Raw genomic sequence first — 23,201 nt, 5'->3', positions numbered from 1 at the left:
CCAAAACACAAACACAAAATATACACAACATCAAAACATTCAGGTTCAGTTTGTTTCTGCACAGTAAAATACATTCTACAGATAATCTTGTGTATGTTTGTTTAGAAGAGCAAATATGTTTTATAAAAAGTGTGATTCTGCAGATTATCAGCAGAGTGACGAACTGTGAGTTAACTGAGCCTCACTGGATACTTCTCGTTTATGACAGGTGAGACTCAGGGGTCATTGATCATCGATTAATTATCGATTAACAGGAGGTTTTTTGGTTTTTTTTTGGAGACAAAGTGAAGCTCAGTGATCAGATTTATGAAAGCTGATTGTTGTTACACAACTTCTCCTCTAATTCTGAGACAATCAGGTGATGAGCAGACGTTCTCCAGTCAGTCTCTCTGTCCTGAAGTCTTTCTCTGTCTCAGATCTGCACTGAACAATAAAAAACTATGTAAAACTTCATCAGTTTGTTTCCAGCAGCTCGTTAGAGTCCCTCATCAGTCTGTCAGTGATTGAATCTACTCAGCTGCTTCCTTTGATTCAGGAAGTTTAATAATGAAGTGAGAGAGAAGACGACAGAAGAGTTTCAATCACTCACACTCTGCTTCTTGTTAGAAGGAAGTCACATGTCAGGACTCGTTAACACGATGATTCAAACAGACACAGCCCTAAACTTCACATTTAACAAGTCACTCAGTAAATTGACTCCTTAGACGACTGACACAGATCAATAATCAGCTTGTTTCAACAAACTGTGTCTTCTGTTTGCTGCAGTTATCTGACTGAAACTAGAACAAAAAGCAGCCGAGTAGACAAAAGTAGCTCCAGTTCAGTTTAAATTAAAAGAAGGTTACAGTGAATGTTTAGTTCATTCACAGATACACTCAAACCCAACTAGCTCAACACTTCCTTCACCTGTTTCAAATTAAAAGCCCTCCAGTGTTTCAGTGGACAGAAACCCTTCATTTTTAACAGGGCTTTTATTTTTGAAAAACTGGCAGGCGTACAAACAACAGTCAGAGGGTAAAAGGCTGATTTGATATATTATATTATATCATATTATATTATATTTCATTATGTTATATTATATTATATTACATTATATTACATGATTTAATGCTCAGCAGCTGTTGGTGAAGCAAACTGACTTCCTGTTCCAGCTGAATGAAACTTTTCACCCACTGATCTTCAGTCATGATGTTTTTATTTTATTATGAGAAGAAGTTCTTTCTGTTATTTTAGTCAACGATTGGAAAAACTGTGTCTGTAATGCAATGAATCGTGGGTAATACATCTGTAAAGTCTGGTGGGAGTCCTGAGGACCGTGTGGGTCCTGACCAGACCTAGAAACTGAACACACACACACACACACATACAGAGAGAGAGAGAGAGAGAGAGAGTCATAAACATGATATTGTGTGTGTGACATCATAAATAATCAGACCTTCTGTTCTCTCTATCAGTGATTGGCTGATGATGCTGTTTTTACTTCCTGTTGTAGCTTTAATAACAAAAGTACCTGGAGTTACTACAGTTACTACTGTGAATACAGTTACGACTGTGAGTACAGTTACTACAGTACAGTTATGACTGTGAGTACAGTTACTACAGTACAGTTACGACTGTGTGTACAGTTACTACTGTGAGTACAGTTACTACAGTACAGTGACTACGGTACAGTTACTACAGTACAGTTATGACTGTGAGTACAGTTACTACAGTACAGTGACTACTGTGACTACAGTACAGTTACTAAAGTACAGTGACTACTGTGACTACAGTGACTACAGTACAGTTACCACTGTGAGTACAGTTACTACAGTACAGTGACTACGGTACAGTTACTACAGTACAGTTATGACTGTGAGTACAGTTACTACAGTACAGTGACTACTGTGACTACAGTACAGTTACTAAAGTACAGTGACTACTGTGACTACAGTGACTACAGTACAGTTACTACTGTGAGCACAGTTACTATAGTACAGTGACTACGGTACAGTTACTACAGTACAGTTATGACTGTGAGTACAGTTACTACAGTACAGTGACTACTGTGACTACAGTACAGTTACTAAAGTACAGTGACTACTGTGACTACAGTGATACAGTACAGTTACTACTGTGAGTACAGTTACTACAGTACAGTGACTACGGTACAGTTACTACAGTACAGTTATGACTGTGAGTACAGTTACTACAGTACAGTGACTACTGTGACTACAGTACAGTTACTAAAGTACAGTGACTACTGTGACTACAGTGACTACAGTACAGTTACTACTGTGAGCACAGTGACTACGGTACAGTTACTACAGTACAGTTATGACTGTGAGTACAGTTACTACAGTACAGTGACTACTGTGACTACAGTACAGTTACTAAAGTACAGTGACTACTGTGACTACAGTGACTACAGTACAGTTACTACTGTGAGTACAGTTACTACAGTACAGTGACTACGGTACAGTTACTACAGTACAGTTATGACTGTGAGTACAGTTACTACAGTACAGTTACTACTGTGAGCACAGTTACTACAGTACAGTGACTACTGTGACTACAGTACAGTTACTAAAGTACAGTGACTACTGTGACTACAGTGACTACAGTACAGTTACTACTGTGAGTACAGTTACTACAGTACAGTTACTAATATGTTTGGGTCAGTGTGCAATGAGCTGAAAGTCAGACTGGTTGTGTTAAACCCAGGCTTGTTGTGTTAAACTGAGACTGGTTGTGTTAAACTCAGACTGGTTGTGTTAAACTGAGACTGGTTGTGTTAAACTCAGGCTTGTTGTGTTAAACTGAGACTGGTTGTGTTAAACTCAGACTGGTTGTGTTAAACTGAGACTGGTTGTGTTAAACTCAGGCTTGTTGTGTTAAACTGAGACTGGTTGTGTTAAACTCAGGCTTGTTGTGTTAAACTGAGACTGGTTGTGTTAAACCCAGGCTTGTTGTGTTAAACTGAGACTGGTTGTGTTAAACTCAGGCTTGTTGTGTTAAACTCAGACTGGTTGTGTTAAACTCAGACTGGTTGTCTTAAACCCAGGCTTGTTGTGTTAAACTGAGACTGGTTGTGTTAAACCCAGGCTTGTTGTGTTAAACTCAGACTGGTTGTGTTAAACTCAGGCTTGTTGTGTTAAACTCAGACTGGTTGTGTTAAACTCAGACTGGTTGTGTTAAACCCAGGCTTGTTGTGTTAAAGTCAGACTGGTTGTGTTAAACTCAGGCTTGTTGTGTTAAATTCAGGCTTGTTGTGTTAAACTCAGGCTTGTTGTGTTAAACTCAGACTGGTTGTGTTAAACCCAGGCTTGTTGTGTTAAACTCAGACTGGTTGTGTTAAACCCAGGCTTGTTGTGTTAAACTGAGACTAAAGCTAAACTAAAGACATGTTTGTGTTTTTGTTACCTCAGAATGAGTCTGTACATCTACAGAGCGTCCACCATGTTTCCACAGGAGCCCAGAATGGACAAACTGAAGAGACAGAGGAGGGAGGGTGAGGCAAGGGGTGGTCAGTTGGTTGCAGTCTGCAAACTCACCACTAGATGCCACTAAATCCTACAGACTGAACCTTTATTGGAAAAAGATCAATTAGTAACTCAGTGAAGTGATGAAACCGGTTGAGACAAGGAGACACCACACAGTCAGAACTTTAATCATCGGACTCAGCAGGAGAACAGACGACTGAGCGTTGTGTCTTGCGTTGTGATGTGAGAACATATTGTTTTCTGAATATAGATTTGACAGTTCAGTAATGAAACATTTTGTTCTTGTTTGTGCTTTCTGTCATTTCATTGAAAATAATCTCATCTTCTGCTTCCTGTTGGTTTTTCTCATTACATTTGTTTTATTGTGAAATGTGCTGACAGGAAGCTGTACGTCATGTTTCCGTTAACTTGCCGTGTCTCCAGCAGTCAGTGGACTGTTTGATCCGGATCATGGACCTGGTCTTTGAGCCAGTCTGTCCTCTGCTCCTCCACCTGCTCTGACCTCCAGCTCCACCCGCAGAGTGCCAACATGCTGCAGCCGGGAAACGAGTCGTCTGCCTGGGCTGACCTCCGGGAGTCCAACCGGTCCGAGACGGCGGCGGAGGGCGACGGGTCCGGGCCGGAGGCGGTGGTCGTGCCGGTGGTGTTCGGGCTGATCTTCGTGGTGGGGGTGGTGGGGAACTCTGTGGTGATGGTGGTGATCGGGAGGGTGAAGTATAGTGGCGGAGGGAGAGTGAGTGGGGGCGGTGGGGGAGGAGGGGTGAGGCGCCCCGGGAGCCCGACCAACATCTTCATTCTGAACCTGAGCGCGGCGGACCTCCTCTTCCTCCTCTTCTGCGTCCCGTTCCACGCCACTATCTACTCGCTGCCGCAGTGGGTGTTCGGAGCCTTCGTCTGTAAGTTCGGACACTTCTTCTCCACCGTCAGCATGCTGGTCAGCATCTTTACCCTCGTGGCCATGTCCGTGGACCGCTACGTCGCCGTGGTGCGCTCCCGGAAGGCTCCGTGCGTCCGGAGCCGCAGGAACGCGCTGGCCGGGGTGTGCGTCATCTGGACGCTGTCCCTACTGTGCTCGGTCCCGGTGGCCCAGCACCAGGTCCTCACCAGCCACCCCAGCGCCCCCAACAGCACCTTCTGCTGGGAGCAGTGGTCCGGAGCCTCCAAACGCGCTTACAGGGTGACGGTCCTGGTGCTCGGGTACCTGCTGCCGCTGCTGCTCATCAGCTGCTGCTACACCAGGGTCAGTTAAAAAAAGAGCTCATTTAACAGGATAATGTTTGACTGCCGCTGCTGTAAAACATGATTAATAACAACACAGGGGCCAAAGTGCGCGCACGAAGTCCTGATGCTCATAAAACTGTGCGTAAAACCGGCGCCAAGCGCACGGACACGACACGGGGTAAACACCCGGCTGCTGTTTCAAAATAAAAGACATATAACTCAGGCGGTGTAAGAGTGCAGATTGAACTGGGTCTCTCTTATGATATATTCATAAAATTCTGGTGCGAGTTTTCAAAATAAAACATGAAGTGGTTGAAGAGTGGCACTGATATTTAGGAAATCTGTACAAACCCTACAAATGTTGAATGACAAATATTTTAATTTTAATTTTAACTGAACTGCTCAGCTCGTCTCCATGGCAACAGTACTCATTTAAAATGAGACAAATGGTCAGAAGAGAACTGAAGCGATGTAGGGACTTTTGTTGTGTGGTCGACCAGAGTTGACCTGTTAGTTAAATATTTAGTTAGCAATAATAATTCACTCAGTTCAGTTCTTATTGACGATGTATCTGTTAGAAAAGAGCTTCAGTTCACTGACACATCAGACAGTTTACAGCTGTAACCAGTTCACTGGTAATTAAATAGTTCCTGATTCATTTTCATTTAAGAACAAACTGATTAACTGATCAATCGTTTCAGCTCTTGAACACTCAAATGATTTCACAAATGAATAAATTAGTGACATCAACAGTTAGATAGATAGATAACTTTATTAATCCCCAAGGGGAAATTAGGTTAGTTATTTTCAGATCCAGCCAATATTTTATTTAAAATTGATTTTTTTTTAATCATTCCAGAACCACCAGTTATCTCATAATTCAGTATTCACACTGTTAATCAGTGAAACATGTTTAGTTTCAGCAGGATTTTTACTGATTGATTTTAATACAGGAGGTGTTGACAGGTCAGTTCAGGTTGTTTGAATCTTATTCATCATTTTTATTCTGTCGATGTGTTTTGGTTATTTTTCTGCTGTCAGTGATGTTCTAACATCTGTTCAGAGGCTGCTGATGACTAACAGATGGAACATTTACAGATTATTGATCTGCACTGACACTGTTAACAAATATAAAATAATTTTTATTATTTATTTTTTTCAGAATATTTTGTTAAAAGTCTGCAGTCAGCTGTGTGTCTGTGCTCTTAATGTGAAGGCACACTTCCTGTCTGTTTGTCTCTAACTGTTCAGTTCAGGTGGATTCAAACAGATTGTACTGACAGACTTCCTGTTTAGAGATGAGCTCAGTTATTGATCACTTACTGATCATGAATATTGATTCTCTGTCACTGTTTGTTTTTCCCTCAGGTTTTATTTCATCTGCACAAAAAGATGAAGAACATGTCCAAGAAGTCTGAGCGCTCCAAGAGAAAGGTACAGTTCCTTCTCCTCCTCCTCATAAAACTGTCTGTGAGTGAGACATGTTCGGGTCAGGAGACTGAGCGGCGAGTCAGAGCTTCAACTCAACTGTTTTCAATCTCACTTTTAGAAATAAGATCCGGGTTCTCCTGCTGATTGGCTGATTGAATCTCTATTCTCCTGCTGATTGGTTGATTGATGAGTTATTGATCAAACAGTTGCTGTTCACAGGAAACATCCACACCCTTCACAGCCAATCAGCAGTCAGCTCTCACTCTGATGAAGAACATCAGTCATCGTGTGTGAGACCATCAGCACAGTTAATGATGATGATGATGATGATGATGATGTCTCATTCTGAATGTTTCTTTTGTCCTGAGAGGGACAGGAAGTTATCAGCTCTGCAGTCTGTTTCTTCTTCTTCTGTCTTACTGTGAAGAGGCAAATATTCAAAGATGGAACTTCTCTTAAGATGTACATTTGTTACATCAATATCACTGAGAGCCGCCATGTCACCACACGTCTCCACAGCGGTTAGAACAGCACAGCAAAGGCTCGACTGCCTACAGAAACTTAGGAAGTTTTACTGAGGATCAAAAGAAATCATCCTGACAGGAAACATCACAAACTGTCTGGTTTATCACAGCGCAGGACAGAATGGCTCTACAGCGGCTGATTAAAACCACCAGAACATCACTGGTACTATCTACAGAGCATCAGCGAAGTGAGACTTCTGCACAGAGTCCAGAGATTCTACAAGACGACACCCACCCAGACACGGTCTGTTCACCCTGCTGCCATCTGACGACAGATACAGAAGCATCTGCTGACGACAGATACAGAAGTATCGGCTGACACCTGACAACAGATACAGAAGCATCTGCTACTGCCTGACCACAGATACAGAAGTATCTGCTGCCATCTGACAACAGATACAGAAGTATCTGCTGCCGTACCACCAGACTACAGAACAGCTTCATTCCCCAGACTGAGACTCCTGAACTCATCCTCAACACTTCATTTTATAAATTAGTGTCTTATTTGTCAGTTTCACTATTTATTCATTCATGTAAATAATTTAGTTTTGAACCAAACCGTCATTTTATAAGATCAATGACTAAATTGAATCTTTCACTCTGCCAAACCAAAAGAAAACCGTACTGAAACTGTGACGAGCGGCTCTGTGTTAGTAGATTAACAACCCCCATTGGTCCTGTTACCCCCCCGGGGTCGCAGCGGTCCATCAACACTCTGACAGGTGAAATGTGTCCAACATCACAGGATCACAGAGACGGTTGGGGAGGCCACCGAGGTTGACAGGTGACAGTTAGCAGACGTCCTGAGCAGCAGATCACAGATCAGTTTACAGCAGGAACAAAGGCTGCTGGGTAAATATTTAGACAGCAGGACTAAGAATAGACGAGATTCCCTCAGACTCCGACTGATTCAAGTTCATTCACGGCAGAAACACTGTGCAAACAACCGCACACTTTCATATTGTAGACAACATCAGATATTCATCTTTATATTTATTTAACTTTAATACATTTATGACAAGAATGTTTGATTTCTGCAACAGCAAATATGTTCTAGAGAAACAGAATGTTTGTAATAACCTGTTAGTTATTAGTTTTCTTGCTGACAGTAAATCATGAGGAAGGTCTTCATGGTTGTGTTGAGTTCTTCATCAAGCAGCCAAATCACATAAAACACATGAAGTCATATAAAACAACTGACAGCAGGACGTGAGACTTTATGATATTTGACTTGTATCTTCAGCCAGCAGTGTTTGTGTTGAGACCAGAAACAGCTAAAAGAGAGAATATTAACATGAGATTCATCAGGTGACGTTCAACATATCAAATTAAAGGTGATGACATGTTAATGTCAGCCCGATGAAGTGCTTTGATCTGTTCAAAGTTACGTTTCGTTATGTTCCATCACTGTGCTGATGGTCAGGTGAGGTTTAAACACAGAAGCCACCTGCTGAGGAAAACTTCATGTTTCGTCTTAATATACCTGATTCTGTCTCCACAAACTCGACTGGAAAATGTCCTGACGTCTCCTTTGAAATATCCAGTGGTTTCACAAAAAGCACATGAAACAAAAAGTTTTACAGTTTGTCTGCTGAAGCTGAGACGACCTGAGAGCTGGAACATTTTATTTTAGTCCCTGAACATCAGTTCTGTTGTCAGTGTCTCTGTTTGTACATGTGAAGTGGACAGACAGCCGTCCCCCTCCTGTCCTCCTCTCTCTGTTTGCTTTATAAAGCTCTGATTCTTTTCTCCTCATCCATCACTGACCCACCCGCAGTTGGACCCGTTCACACAAGAATCTGGAACATTTCTGGATCTGTCCGTCTGTCACAGGCCAGGGCAGATGTCTCACTTCACTGCTGGTGGGACAATAAACAGAAAACAGGGACACCCCTGAATGTTTTTAAGGACAACCTGGAATATTCTAGCCCCATTTGTGGCGACAAAACAAGGTGTTTTTACTGAGACCTCCGGACCTGTACAGTCGTGTTTGTTCCTACTGGAACAGGGAACTATTTTATTTATATTTCTAACCCAAATCAAACGTTTTTTGTTCTTAAACCTACAACTTTGTGACAAGAGAACAATAGCACCTTTCTTTTAAGTTAACTTGTGCAAAATACCTACTTAATATGGTCCGCCAGCACCACCAGCACCACCAGCAATACCAGCACCACCACACTCAGGCGCTCCACAGAGACAGGTGTGTGAGGTGCAGGTTGATTGGCAGTGGACCAAACCACTGTGCGGCATATGGTGGGGGGGAACGTTCCGCATCTTAAATTAGCACAAGTGTTTTTATATACTTTCAAATGATATGTTTTCACTGATATAAGTTATTGAAGGTGACAAAGCTCTCTTTCTCCTAGAAAGGAAGGAGGTGTGAGAACCCCTGTTCCCCCCGGAATTACACCTATGGTCACCTATGGTCCTAAAGTGAGAACATTTTTATAAAGTGAGGAGTGATGATGTTTTTGGAATATCTAGCAGTGTTTGGGGATTGATGATGTTTTTGGAGTATTCAGCAGTGTTTGGGGAGTGATGATGTTTTTGGAGTATTCAGCAGTGTTTGGGGAGTGATGATGTTTTTTGAGTATTCAGCAGTGTTTGGGGAGTGGTGATGTTTTTGGAGTATTCAGCAGTGTTTGGGAAGTGGTGATGTTTTTGGAGTATTCAGCAGTGTTTGGAGAGTGATGATGTTTTTGGAATATCCAGCAGTGTTTGGGGAGTGATGATGTTTTTGGAATATCCAGCATTGTTTGGGGAGTGATGATGTTTTTGGAGTATTCAGCAGTGTTTGGGGATTGATGATGTTTTTGGAGTATCCAGCAGTGTTTGGGGAGTGATGATGTTTTTGGAGTATTCAGCAGTGTTTGGGGAGTGGTGATGTTTTTGGAGTATACGGCAGTGTTTGGGGAGTGCTGATGTTTCTGGAGTATCTGGGGAATGTTCACATTTAAATCTGGTCTTTGAACACACTGTCCTCTAGATTCAGGCTGATGTTCTCTGTGTTCTCCTGCAGACGGCTCAGACGGTTCTCCTGCTCGTCACCGCCTTCACCATCTGCTGGATGCCTCATCACATCATCGCCATGTGGGTGGAATTTGGCACCTTCCCCCTGAATGACGCCTCCTTCGCCTTCCGCATTGTTGCACACTGCCTGTCTTATGGGAACTCCTGTGTTAACCCTGTCCTCTACGCCTTCCTGTCTGAGAATTTCCGTAAGGCCTGCCGCCAGGTGTTCACCTGCCACTTCCTGTACCGGACGCCACCCAACAGCAAGGTGGTTCGTTTCCGCATGGAGAACTTCTCCACCACGCACTCCACCATTGCCATATGAAGGACGGACACGATCAGATAAATACGAACAAAGGGAGAGCGTGTCTGATCAGAGGCTGATGGAGGAGGTGTACAGTAGCATGTAGGTCACATGACACCAGGACAGCTTGTGATTGGCTGCTGTGGAAAGGCTGACCTCGTCTGGTTGAAGTACAGAAAATGACTGAGTGAACAGAAAACCTGCAAAATGTGCACCTGAAATGTGCCTTCTGACTCTCCATACATCGCTGTGTGTGGAGACATCCTGAAGAGTCCACGAACATGTTAGTGTGGTTCTCTCTTTTTTTTTTTTATAGCTTTATTTTAGGTGTTTTCAGTTATACAGAAAATAAGTATACATACATACACATATACAAACATACAAACTCAAAACAAAATCCCATATTGGTACCCTCCCCTTCTCCCTCCCCATATACCCTCCCCATGGGACCAAGAGTACAAAAAATCCAATCCAATCCAAAATATCCAATTCTGCAGAGGTATATCAACGGGCTATTCAGACAGTTGACTAGAGAGAGCGCTTAGATAACATGATGACATGATCTTATCAAATCAAATCAAATCAAATCAAATTTTATTTGTATAGCCCAAATTCACAAATCACAGTTTGCCTCAGAGGGCTTTACAATCTGTACAGAGACGACACCCTCTGTCCTTCGACCCTCGATTCGAGTGAGGAAAAACTTGCCCCAAAAAAAAAGCCCTTTTAACAGGGAAAAAAAAATGCGGAAGAAACCTCAGGAAGAGCCACAGAGGAGGGATCCCTCTCCCAGGACGGACAGACGTGCAATAGATGTCGCATGTACAGAGCAGATCAACGAGATCACAATGTATTCAATTATAAGCGATGGTTGACAGGAATGAAAGTACATAAAGAGGCATCACAGCAACAACAATGAAATGCACATGGAAATGTGATTACTAGTGATAACAGTAGTAGTGGTTAACGGTAAGGATAGTATGTAGTAATGCATTACAATAATAGTAGTGGAACGTATGTAACAGAGATATGACTAATATTATAGAGATTCACCTTCCTCACATATTCAATGAAGGGAGTCCACACCCTATTGAATGTGTCGCAAGAGCCTTTCAGAGTATGTCTAATCTTTTCAAGCTGAAGTACAGATGGCACCTCCTGAATCCATCTCCTGAAGGGTGGGCATTTATTAGATTTCCAATTCATTAAGATTAACCTACGCGTTATGAGACTACAGAATGCTATTGCTCTCTTTTGTGTGTTTGTGATATGTATTTCCAAGGGCGTGACTCCAAATATAGCAGTGAGTGGATTGGGTTTGAGGGATGTGTTGCATAAAGCTGCAAGGCAGTCAAATATGGAGGACCAGAAATCAGCTAGCGAGAGACATGACCAGAACATGTGGCCCAATGACACCAGGTTTCCACATCTGGGACAGATAGGGTGAACAGATGGGTATATTTTAGCTAGCCTGTCATTGGAGTAATGTGTTCTGTGAAATACCTTGAATTGTATCAGTCCATGCCTTATACATATGGAGGAGGTGTGTATGGAGATGCATGTAGCCCAGACATCGTCCAGGATTACAATTTCCAGGTCCCTTTCTCAGGTTTCACATATTTTGGTTTGTGTTGGAGGATCAATATTATGTATTATATTATACGTCTTAGAGATCAAACCCCTGTTCCATGGATTCAGATCTAATAGATTATATGCTGAGTCTTTGTTTGGCAGGTGTGAAGGTGTGAAAAGATGGTTGAGGGACAGAGGAGAGAAGCTATTCATCAGATCAAGGTTAAAATGTTTGCGAAATTGTACCCAGATTCTAATGGAGTTAGAAACAACAGGGTTAAAAAAGGCCATACTATTGGTCTGCGTTGACAAGGGAGCTGTTAGTAGAGAAATAGGGGATATCAATGCGTGTGATGAAAGTCCCATCGTTGCCCAGGCAGGCCCATTTTTGTCAGAGAATGCCGACACCCAGTATGCCAGTTTAGAAATGTTTGATGCCCAGTAATAATAGAGAAAGTTTGGGAGACCCATTCCCCCTTCAGATTTAGGTCTTTCTAAATAAATCTTCTTCATTCGAGGCGTGGAATGATTCCATATGAACGATGAGATATATTTATCCAATTTGATAAAGAAACGTTTTGGGAGCCAGACAGGAATTGTCACAAACAAATACAGGAATCTAGGTAGTACTGTCATCTTGAGGGTGTTAATGCGGCCCGCCAGTAAAATGGGAAGGCCTGACCGGCTCTCCAGATCCTTTTTTGTGTGCTCTAATAGATTATCAAAGTTAGCCTTCTTAAGTGTTTCAAATGAACTGGTTAGGTACTTAAAGGATTGATATTCAGTTTTAAAGGGGAATGCATCATAATCTAGTGTTCTGCTAAAATCATTTATTGGGAAAAGTAGACTTTTTGTCAAGTATAATTTATAGCCGGAGAAACTCCCAAATTCCTGTAGTAGCTGCAGGAGGTGAGGTATAGATTTGCTTGGGTTGGCGACAAAAAGGAGCAAGTCGTCCACGTAAAGCGCAGTCTTATGGGTTGTGTTTCTTTTTGTGATGCCCTTAATTTCCTCATTGTCCCTGATTGCAATGGCAAGAGGTTCTATGGCTAAGTCAAATAGGAATGGTGACAAACAACAGCCCTGACGCATACCTTTATATATTGGAAAATATGCTGATATAGAGCCATTTGTTTTCACAGCCGACATTGGGCTACAATATAAAATTCTAATCCAGTTGCTGAATGTTTCTCCAAATCCAAACTTCTTTATGACTGCATGCAAATACTCCCACTCTATCCTATCGAAAGCCTTCTAGGCGTCGAGTGACAGAATTACCTCAGGTTGCTGTGTTGGATGGGTGGAATACATTACATTGAAGAGCCGCCTCAGATTGAAAAATGGCTGCCGACCTGGAATAAAGCCGGTCTGATCTTGATGTATAAGTATCACATCATTCAATCGGTTTGCCAGAGATTTGGTCAGAATTTCATAATCGCAGCAGAGGAGACTGATGGGTCTATAGGACGAGCAATCAAGTGGGTTCTTATCTTTTTTTAATATTAATGATATGGTTGCTTGGGTGAGGGTCGGTGGTAAACAGCCAGTCTCCAGCATTTCGTCATACATTAATTTAAGTATAGGAACTAATCTGGAAGAGAATATCTTATAATACTCGGCCGGAAACCCATCAGGTCCTGGAGTCCGCCCACTATGCATGGAGTTAATTGCAGCTTGAATCTCACTGATGGTGAGAGGTTGATCAAGGGAGAGTCGGATGTCTGGACTGGGTCCAGGGTGGCATTCCGAAGGGCCGCCATCCCGAACATTCACTTTCATGTTTCGGAATGCCAGCCCTTAATTATTTTTGAAAAAAGGTCGCCATTCCGAACCTGAAACCCCAACCTTAACCATAACCCGGTCGGAATGGCGGCCCGTCGGAATGGCGGTCCTTCGGAACGGGGGTCGCCCCCCGTCTGGACTAAGAGAAGGGGCATCAAGAGAGTCCAAAAAGGATTGCATTTTAGCCATATTCGTATCTGCATCTGACAAATATAAATTTCAGTAATAGTTTTTGAATTGGCAGTTTACAAATTTTGGGTCACGTTTATCCCTGTAATTTGGGAATTGCTGGCTGTCTGTCTGTCTCACCGTGTTCGTAGAATTTTTGTTTGGTTCTAAGCAAATGTCTTACCGCCTGATGAGTAGAAAGGTGATTAAATTCCATTTGTAATAAGATACGTTCTTTATGTAGTTCTGGTGTGGGATATATTGCACATTTTTTGTCAATGTCTATTATAGACTGCTCAATTTCTAAAAAACGTTTATTGCGTTCTTTATTCTTATGTGCCACATATGAAATTATCTGACATCTAATGTAGGCTTTATGTGATTCCCACAAAGTGCGACGTGATATATCCGGACGGTCATTTATATCAAGGAAAAGGTCTATTTGTTCAGCAACAAATTTTTTAAATTCGCTGCATAACAATAGAGAGGGGTCAAGTTGCCATGTTCGCTGTGGTTGGATGTTTTCTGGAAAGTGAATGTCTAACTGTACAGGAGAGTGATTTGACACTACAATACTACGGTATTGTGAGTTTGTAACATGTGGGGCCTGTTGAGCATACCATCGAACAAGAACACTTGTTGTCTATCTAAACCATACAAGAACTATGCATAAAGAGAACAGTGTAGAAAGAAAATGATCCTCTAAGACTGAGAATTCCGAGTTAGTTACTTTACGTAGCTGCCATACACAAACAAGAACTGAAGGAATAAATGAAAATCTAATTAAGTAAATGGGGAGGAGAAAAAATACAAATAAATAAATAAAATAAACAAAATACAAAACATAAGGAAAGTGTAGACTACAGTAAGGACTATCAGTCCACTGAGTGAGGTTTGTATAATGTTTCATAAATCAAAAAAGGAAAATAAATTAAATATATAAAATAAATTATAAAGAGAATAAAATTAAAACGGAGATGGGAAGGGATAAAGAGCAGAAACAGTCTGTCTGCACATTAATTATTGGCCATTGTACTCTGATTACAAGTAAACCCCCTCTCTGAATAGATACTGACATAGTAGTTAACGCACACATTCAAAACTGTCATGTCTTTGTTTGTCGTTCAGCTGAGAGGTAGACTGGCTGTACATGACATTTTATGGGATTACATGTTTAATAAGTATGTGAGTGTGAGGTTTACAGTCTCTCAGTTACCTGTGTTCTCGGTTTGTAGGTGATCGATAATGTACTGCTTAGCTTCAGCAGGGCAGCCGAATGATCTCCGTTCTCCATTCGGGGCAGTGATTTTCAAAGTCGCGGGGAACAGAAGGCCAAACTGGGTGTTAGGGCAGTGTCTCAGCAGCTCTCTTACTTCTTTGAAGGCAGCACGACGTTTCCTCACGGCAGCAGTGTAGTCTGGATAAATGAAGATTGGTTTGTTGTTATACAGAACGGGGTGCTGGCTTGATGCTTTCCTCAAGACGTCCATCTTTTCTTGAAAGTAGTGGAACTTAACAACGATCGGTCGCGGGGGATCCCCCTGCTTGGGTTTAGGCAGCAGGCTTCTGTGGGCACGGTCAAGTGTCGGAGTATAGTCCAGCCCCAGTGAATCTTGTAGTAGCTTAGCCACTGATCTTTCCATGCGAATATCCCCAAGGCTTTCGTCCACATCGATAATACGACAGTTATCTCTGCGTTGCCTTGACTCTAGATCTTCCGTCTTGGATGTAAGCTGCTTGGCTTGGGAGGACAGCGAAGACAGCTGTGACTCTAGTTCAACGACCCAGTCGGAGTAGTGGTTAGTGCCGTCTTCCAGGCTACGTAGTGATGTAGCCTGTAGCTTAAGCTCCTGGTTAGCAGTCTCTAGAGCTTCCCGTGTTTCGGAGCGAACCAAGGCTATTTCTCCACGCAGCTCTTCAGAGAGGTTCTCTATCTTTGTGTGCAGATCTGTCAACAGTGTAGTCACCGTGTCTTCTATTTTGGCCGTGACCGTCTGTTCGGAGGCTTTAATGGCTTCCATTATGGTAGCGACGGCCAGCGTGTCTGTGGGCGGCTCCGCCGCAGGAGAGTCCGAGGTTTTAGCTGCTGGCTTGGGCCTTTGTTTGCTGGACATGGGTGCAGACGTTACTCCAGAAAAAAAGGGGGAAAAAAGGAAAAAGGGACTGCAGCTAATGTGACATAAAACATTGGGAATACACTTTGGTCAGCTGTTGGGTTGTTTTAGAGGTTGAAATTAAACGAAATTGTTATCTCCATGCAGAGCTCGCAGAAAAAGGGTGTTTACATGTCGCTGCTCTCGAGCGCCCCCCTCTGTTAGTGTGGTTCTACTGACACATGAGTACAGATGACCAAACCTGACTGATAATGTTAAAACAACTGTATAATATCACAGTTGAGTTTTAAATTGACATATTACACTTTTGTCATTCACTTCACAAACTATTTTATATTTTATTTTTAGGTAAAGTGTGTCCTCATGTATTTTAATTTTAAGATTTTTAAAAGACGTAATGATTTTTTTCCGGTCGTTTTTGACAATTTCCAAGATGGAAACATGTGAAACATGAAAAATTATGGATCAATCAAATATTATCAAACTTGAACATGTTGAATTACAGTCAGAGCTGTCGGTCACTATATGATCATGTTATTGGGTTTACACATAATCAGTCATTTTACAGAACTTCTTCAGAGAATCTTCACTTCATGATGTCTCAGTATTTATCTGTTTCATTTATTGATCTGTAAAAGTCAATGAAATCATTTGAATCTTCTGTTTTCAGGTTTCACAGAATTCTGTTTATTCTAAACATTAAATAAACCGAATAAAATGTTTATTGTTTTTCTTTTCTCTTTCTTTTAAAGAACAGATAATAAAGTGATCAGCTGATCATGTTCGTCCTCAGCGTGTTTTTAGAAAAGACAGACGTGATAAATATGTTCTTACAGACAGACCCGCTAAATAAGTTGATCACAGTGGGTCCACACAGGTGAGCAGAACTCTGAACACTGTCACCATGTTGACCCATCAGAACTCCGTAACCATGTGTCAGAACACACCCATCTTTGAACTCCGCCCTCATTTTGATCTCAACTACACACCTGTAATGTTTCATGACTGCATCAGGCTCAGATTAGACAGACAGGCAGGCAGACAGAGAGACAGGCAGACAGGCTGGCAAGCAGGCGGGCAGACAGACAGAGAGACAGACAGGCAGGCAGAGAGACAGACAGACAGGCAGGCAGAGAGACAGACAGACTGGCTGGCAGAAAGACAGGCTGGCAGAGAGACAGGCAGGCAGAGAGACAGACAGAGACAGGCAGGCATGTAGAGAGACAGACAGGTGGGCAGGCAGACAGACAGAGAGACAGGCAGACATGCAGCAGTGTTGGTGTGTTGTGTGGTCAGTGTTGTGTGTTTATTCACAGTCTTCGTGTGACCACCAGATGGAGCCAAAGTCCAGTCTAAACTCCACACAGACTTCAAACAGGAAGTTCCATTCAGGACTGACTCGACCCAGCAGTGATGTCACAGTGTAACACCTGCAGCGTTTCTCAATACCCAGTACGCCAAGTTCGAACTTGTGAGGGGGGCGGGAGGACGGTCCGCTCCGCTCCTCGGCCATTGCTATCACGAAATGCATTCTGGGATACGTAACTTCCCAAAGTCCACACAAGTCTCCACCGATGCATCCTCGATGAAATGGGCGGGGCAAGAACACGTCCGGGGCATTCGACCGTACTTGGCCAGATGCGAACTTTGAATTGGAACAGAACTTGGTCCGGCGCTGATGACGTTTCTCAAGTCCACAAGAACAGAAGTACAGAGAAGAACGCATATTGAGAAACGGGGAGCACACCTTTACGCCTCTGCAGCCAGGTGAAGGTATGTTGTGTTCAGAGCTTCCAGTGGAGGCCGATCACACACAAAACATGTCACTGCCACTCGTCACGGAGCAGAGACACGTCTGTCTGATCCAATCAGTCACACTTGGTCTGTGAGAGGTATACAGTATATTAATTATATTTATACAGTATATTAATTAAATATATACAGTATATTAATTAAATATATACAGTATATTAATTATATGTATACAGTATATTAATTAAATGTATACAGTATATTAATTATATTTATACAGTATATTAATTATATGTATACAGTATATTAATTAAATGTATACAGTATATTAATTATATTTATACAGTATGTTAATTATATGTATACAGTATATTAATTATACATATACAGTATATTAATTATATGTATACAGTATATTAATTATATTTATACAGTATATTAATTAAATATATACAGTATATTAATTATATGTATACAGTATATTAATTATATATATACAGTATATTAATTATATGTATACAGTATATTAATTAAATGTATACAGTATATTAATTATATTTATACAGTATATTAATTATACGTATACAGTATATTAATTATATGTATACAGTATATTAATTATATTTATACAGTATATTAATTATATGTATACAGTATATTAATTATACGTATACAGTATATTAATTATATGTATACAGTATATTAATTATATTTATACAGTATATTAATTATATGTATACAGTATATTAATTATATATACAGTATATTAATTATATTTATACGTATATTAATTATATTTATACAGTATATTTATTATATATATACAGTAAATGAATTATATGTATGCAGTATATTAATTCAACTCCATTCTCATTTATCCAACAACAACCTGTACGAACAGTTCCAGTCTGGTTTCCGCCCTCTCCATAGCACCGAGACTGCACTCATAAAAATAACCAACGACCTCCTCATGGCAGCTGATTCTGGTTTACTCTCCATTCTCATCCTCCTCGACCTCCGTGCAGCCTTCGATACCATCTGTCACACCACCCTCCTCAAGAGACTATCCTCCCTCGGCATCACTCATACTCCTCTAAACTGGTTCAAATCATATCTCCTGCCGCACTCAGTTCATCCAGCTAAAAACCTTCACATCCCAACCTTCCCCTGTCACCTCAGGTGTGCCTCAGGGCTCTGTCCTGGGGCCCCTCCTCTTTATCATTTATCTCCTTCCTCTTGGCAATATCTTCCGCAAACATAACATCACTTTTCACTGCTATGCAGATGACACCCAGCTCTACTTCGACAGCAAGCCCACTCCCAACCTCCCGCCCTCCTCCCTTACCGACTGCTTAACTGAAATAAAATCCTGGTTCACTTCAAATCTACTAAAACTCAACTCTGACAAAACTGAGATTCTTCTCATTGGCACACAATCAGTACTCTCCAAAACCAACAATTTCCGCCTCATCATTGATAACTGCTCCGTTTCCCCCTCCCCACAGGTTAAGAGTCTGGGTGTCATCCTCGACAGCACACTTTCCTTCCAATCTCACATCAACAACATCACCCGGTCTGCTTACTTCCACCTACGCAACATCAACCGCCTCCGCCCCTCCCTTACTCTCCATACCACTGCTATCCTTGTCCATAGTCTCGTCACTTCCCGCCTGGATTACTGCAACTCCCTCCTCTCCGGTCTCACCCACAAATCCCTGCACAAACTTCAACTGGTCCAGAATTCAGCTGCCCGTGTCATTACCAGAACCCCCTCCATCCACCACATCACTCCCGTCCTACAGCAGCTCCACTGGCTCCCGGTCAAGTCCCGCATTGACTTCGAAATCCTTCTGCTAACATTCAAGGCCATTCACAATTTTGCCCCCCCGACATCTTTCCAATCTTCTCCATATTGCCATTCCCTCTCGCACCCTCCGTTCATCCTCCTCCATTCTGCTGACTGTCCCCCCGGCCCGTCTCACCACCATGGGGAGCAGAGCTTTCAGCCACTCTGCTCCCCGGCTCTGGAACTCTCTGCCACCCGAAATAAGGAACATCAGTACACTATCACATTTCAAGTCCCGACTCAAAACACACCTGTTTAAGATTGCCTTTTCCCTCTAACTGACCTTCCTGTCCATTTGAACTGTTTTTACTCTTGTGTACTTTTGTGGCTTTCTTTTTTATTTTATTATTTTAATTTTATTTTTAACTTATTTTATTCTATTGTGTACTGTGCATTGTCTTTTATTTACTGTAAGGTGACCTTGAGTGACAGAAAGGCGCCTATGAAATAAAATGTAAAATGTAAATGTTTATTATATATATACACTATATTAATAATATGTATACAGTATATTTATTATATATATACACTATATTTATTATATATACTACACTATATTTATTATATATACACTATATTAATTGTATACAGTATATTTATTATATATACTACACTATATTTATTATATATACACTATATTTATTATAGATACTACAGTATGATATACACGTTCTGTCTTAGTTGATTTGATGTCAATCTAATAAACAACAATAATAAATAATAAGCAACATTGTGTGTGTGTGTGTGGGTGTGTGTGTGTGTGTGTAAACTGCTTTAAAGTAGATTTACCTTCACTCACCATTTATTTATTAAATCTCCGTCCATCACAGCGCCGCCCGTCCTCCATCCACTAATCCTGATTACACAGGGTCTTCGCCTGTCACTGCCCACCACACAGATGCCTGAACGCATCACAGTGCCGAGGACAGCACCGACAGGAGGACGAACGGGACGAGACGGAGGAGACAACAAGCAGGGAGAGAAAGAGAGACAGGAGAGGGAGGAGACATGACATGAGGAGAGACGAGGAGAGAGAAGATTGGAGGACACAAGAGACAGAGGAGACAAAGAGAGGAGACAAAAGTCTGGAGTAGGAAGGAAGAGAGAGAAAACATTAGGAAACAGGAGCAGAGAAGAGTCAGGAGGTCAGAGGAGCAGAGAGGAGAACAGAGGAGCAGAGAGGAGGACAGAGGTAAAGAGAGGGGGGCAGAGGAGACAAAAGATCAGAGAAGGACAGAGGAGGACAGAGGAGGAGACAGAAGGAGACAGGAGGTCAGAGAAGGACAGAGGAGAGAGGAGAGTGGAGGACAGAGGAGCAGAGAGGAGGACAGAGGAGACAGGAGGACAGAGGAGGAGAGCGGAGGAGACAGAGGAGAGTGGAGGACAGAGGAGACAGGAGGACAGAGGAGGAGAGCGGTGGACAGAGGAGCAGAGAGGAGGATGAAGGTGGAGGACAGCTGAACGTGTCAACATGGACAGCAGAGGGAGGAGAGGAACCAACGGATCATTTAAACGCTCATCCATCAAACGCAGCGCCTCCTCTGGATCACAGAAGGTGAGACGGACAACATTCAAACTCACACAACTTTATTTAAAACTGTGACAGAGAGACACATCAGGCAATGAAGCAACAGATGGACATTTCCATAGAAACATGGAGACTGTCTGGGAAGACGTTTGTGAAACACAATCAGCTGTTTTTGTTTCGATCAGAAATGGAAAGTTTAAAAACTATTAATGTGACTGAGTGAGTGACTGATGATGTCATGGGTCATGTGACGTCTCTGTGTCGAGCAATGTAGTCTTCCTCACATCAACACAGTCTCCTTCATAGACATATATATGTAGACGCCTCATTGAGCGCTGGACCGTACGTCGACGTCGCCGCCATATTGGATGTGTCAGCTCTGCCACTAATACAAGTCAGTGAGTGAACTTTATAAAGCTACTTCTACAAAGTGCTGTAAGTTAATGCCTCTCATCCACACACGTACGAATATATTCAGGTAACAGACAGGAACCAAAAAATACGTCTGTAACGTCCTCTGATGATTATAAACGTTAACTCCTCCTTATATGTTCAGTATACAGGTGGGCACCAAACCACCGGATGTATTTTTCTAATGTTTTTATGAGTGTTTGCAGCTGCCAATGTATGTAACTCTGTGACTGTGATGATACATGACGGTTGAATATTGAATCTGTGTCTATAATAACCAGATCCTGACATGTAAGAGGACGTTACAGACGTGGGTTTGGTTCCTGTCTGTTTCCTGAATATATTCGACGTATGTGGATGAAAGGCATTAACTTACAGCACTTTGCAGAAGGAGCTTTATAAAGTTCACTCCATTGACTTGTATTAGTTCACGGGGCAGAGCTGCCTGTATATGTCTATGGTCTCCTTCACCTGCTGTACATCTCCATCAGCCAATCAGCTCACAGTCACACAACAAACAGTCAGTCAGTCCTCTGACTTCAGTCACGGTTTGATTTTCTCAGCTCCTCTGGGGGCGGAGCTCTGCTGCTGCTCATCTGATGTCTCAGTGTCCTAATGTCTCAGTGTCTCAATGTCCTAATGTCTCAGTGTCCTAATGTCTCAGTGTCTCAATGTCCTAATGTCTCAGTGTCTCAAGGTCCTAATGTCTCAGTGTCCTAATGTCTCAGTGTCTCAGTGTCCTAATGTGTCAGTGCTCTAATGTCTCAGTGTCTTGGTGTTCTGGTGTCTCAGTGTCTTGATGTCTCAGTTCCCCAGTTCAGAGCTCGAGGGGACCCGACTGCTTACAGGTCTGAAGGGTCTCTGTTGGGTCTGAAGGGTCTCTGCTGGGTCTGAAGGGTCTCTGTTGGGTCTGAAGGGTCTCTGCTGGGTCTGAAGGGTCTCTGTTGGGTCTGAAGGGTCTGCTGGATCTGAAGGGTCTCTGTTGGGTCTGAAGGGTCTCTGTTGGGTCTGAAGGGTCTGAAGGGTCTCTGCTGGGTCTGAAGGGTCTGTTGGGTCTGAAGGGTCTGCTGGGTCTGAAGGGTCTCTGTTGGGTCTGAAGGGTCTCTGCTGGGTCTGAAGGGTCTGCTGGGTCTGAAGGGTCTCTGCTGGGTCTAAAGGGTCTGTTGGGTCTGAAGGGTCTCTGCTGGGTCTGTAGGGTCGTTGTTGGGTCTGAAGGGTCTGCTGGGTCTGAAGGGTCTCTGCTGGGTCTAAAGGGTCTGTTGGGTCTGAAGGGTCTCTGCTGGGTCTGAAGGGTCTCTGTTGGGTCTGAAGGGTCTCTGCTGGGTCTGAAGGGTCTCTGTTGGGTCTGAAGGGTCTGCTGGGTCTGAAGGGTCTCTGCTGGGTCTAAAGGGTCTGTTGGGTCTGAAGGGTCTCTGCTGGGTCTGTAGGGTCGTTGTTGGGTCTGAAGGGTCTCTACTGGGTCTGCTGTTGAGCTGCTGGAGGATTTTCTCAAAGCAGACTGGAGTCTGGCTCCAGGTCTGGATGAAATACTTTTGTGTTGAAGCTAGACAGGTCATGAGACTCCCAGAAGGATTACCTCAGACCAGAGTCATGAGACCGGCTCCAACAAAGACCCTGCTGCCTCACATGCTCGTCATATGAGCCCGCTCAGCTGCAGAAACTCCTTTCTTTTGTCTGGTCCTGTACTTAGGCTGCAGACTGAGTCAGAGACAAGCCTGGTGACCAGAGAGAGACACTTGGTCTTCAGGGAGCCTCCTGGTCCTCACAGAGCCTACTGGTCCTCATGGAGACCCTCTGGTCCTCAAAGAGCCTCCTGGTCCTCTTGGAAACCCTCCTGGTCCACCTGGAGACCTTAGCTGCAGGACGTAGAGAGACATCTGGACCTTGTGGTAGAGATAGACCTGCTGCTGCAGGATGATGCTTCTGGTTCTCTTGCTTGCCTGTTGTGAAGACGACGCTCCTCAGAGGTTTGTGTGTTTGAACGGTGACAGATGGTCCATTTAGTGTCTTCTGATAAGCAGAGTGTGAACGAACCAACTTAAATGAACTTT

General features: G+C 42.7%; 2 protein-coding genes across 2 annotated transcripts in view; both read left to right on the top strand.

Moving 5' to 3' along the window:
* Positions 1 to 3,907: 3,907 nt before the first annotated feature.
* On the top strand, positions 3,908 to 9,998 carry galr1b (galanin receptor 1b; the record flags this gene model as incomplete). The annotated part of the gene is made up of 3 exons (XM_084376942.1): positions 3,908 to 4,722; positions 6,072 to 6,137; positions 9,681 to 9,998. Exons 1-3 carry the CDS (start codon positions 4,012 to 4,014, stop codon positions 9,996 to 9,998), a joined length of 1,095 nt encoding a protein of 364 aa, XP_084233068.1. The 5' UTR covers positions 3,908 to 4,011.
* Positions 9,999 to 20,656: 10,658 nt separating this feature from the next.
* LOC311255704 (transient receptor potential cation channel subfamily M member 1-like) overlaps positions 20,657 to 23,201 on the top strand; it is a 34,540-nt gene continuing 31,995 nt past the window's right edge. Inside the window, exon 1 of the mRNA XM_084350353.1 lies at positions 20,657 to 20,766. Coding sequence (XP_084206479.1) covers positions 20,683 to 20,766 — 84 coding nt within the window. The 5' untranslated portion in view covers positions 20,657 to 20,682. The remainder of the gene's footprint in view (positions 20,767 to 23,201) is intronic.

This window comes from Pagrus pagrus (assembly GCF_965226575.1).
Source record: "Pagrus pagrus genome assembly, chromosome: 1".
In the NCBI taxonomy this organism is placed as follows: Eukaryota; Metazoa; Chordata; class Actinopteri; order Spariformes; family Sparidae; genus Pagrus; species Pagrus pagrus.
Note: the sequence above shows the minus strand (reverse complement) of the source record. Positions and strands in the feature narration are given on the sequence as shown.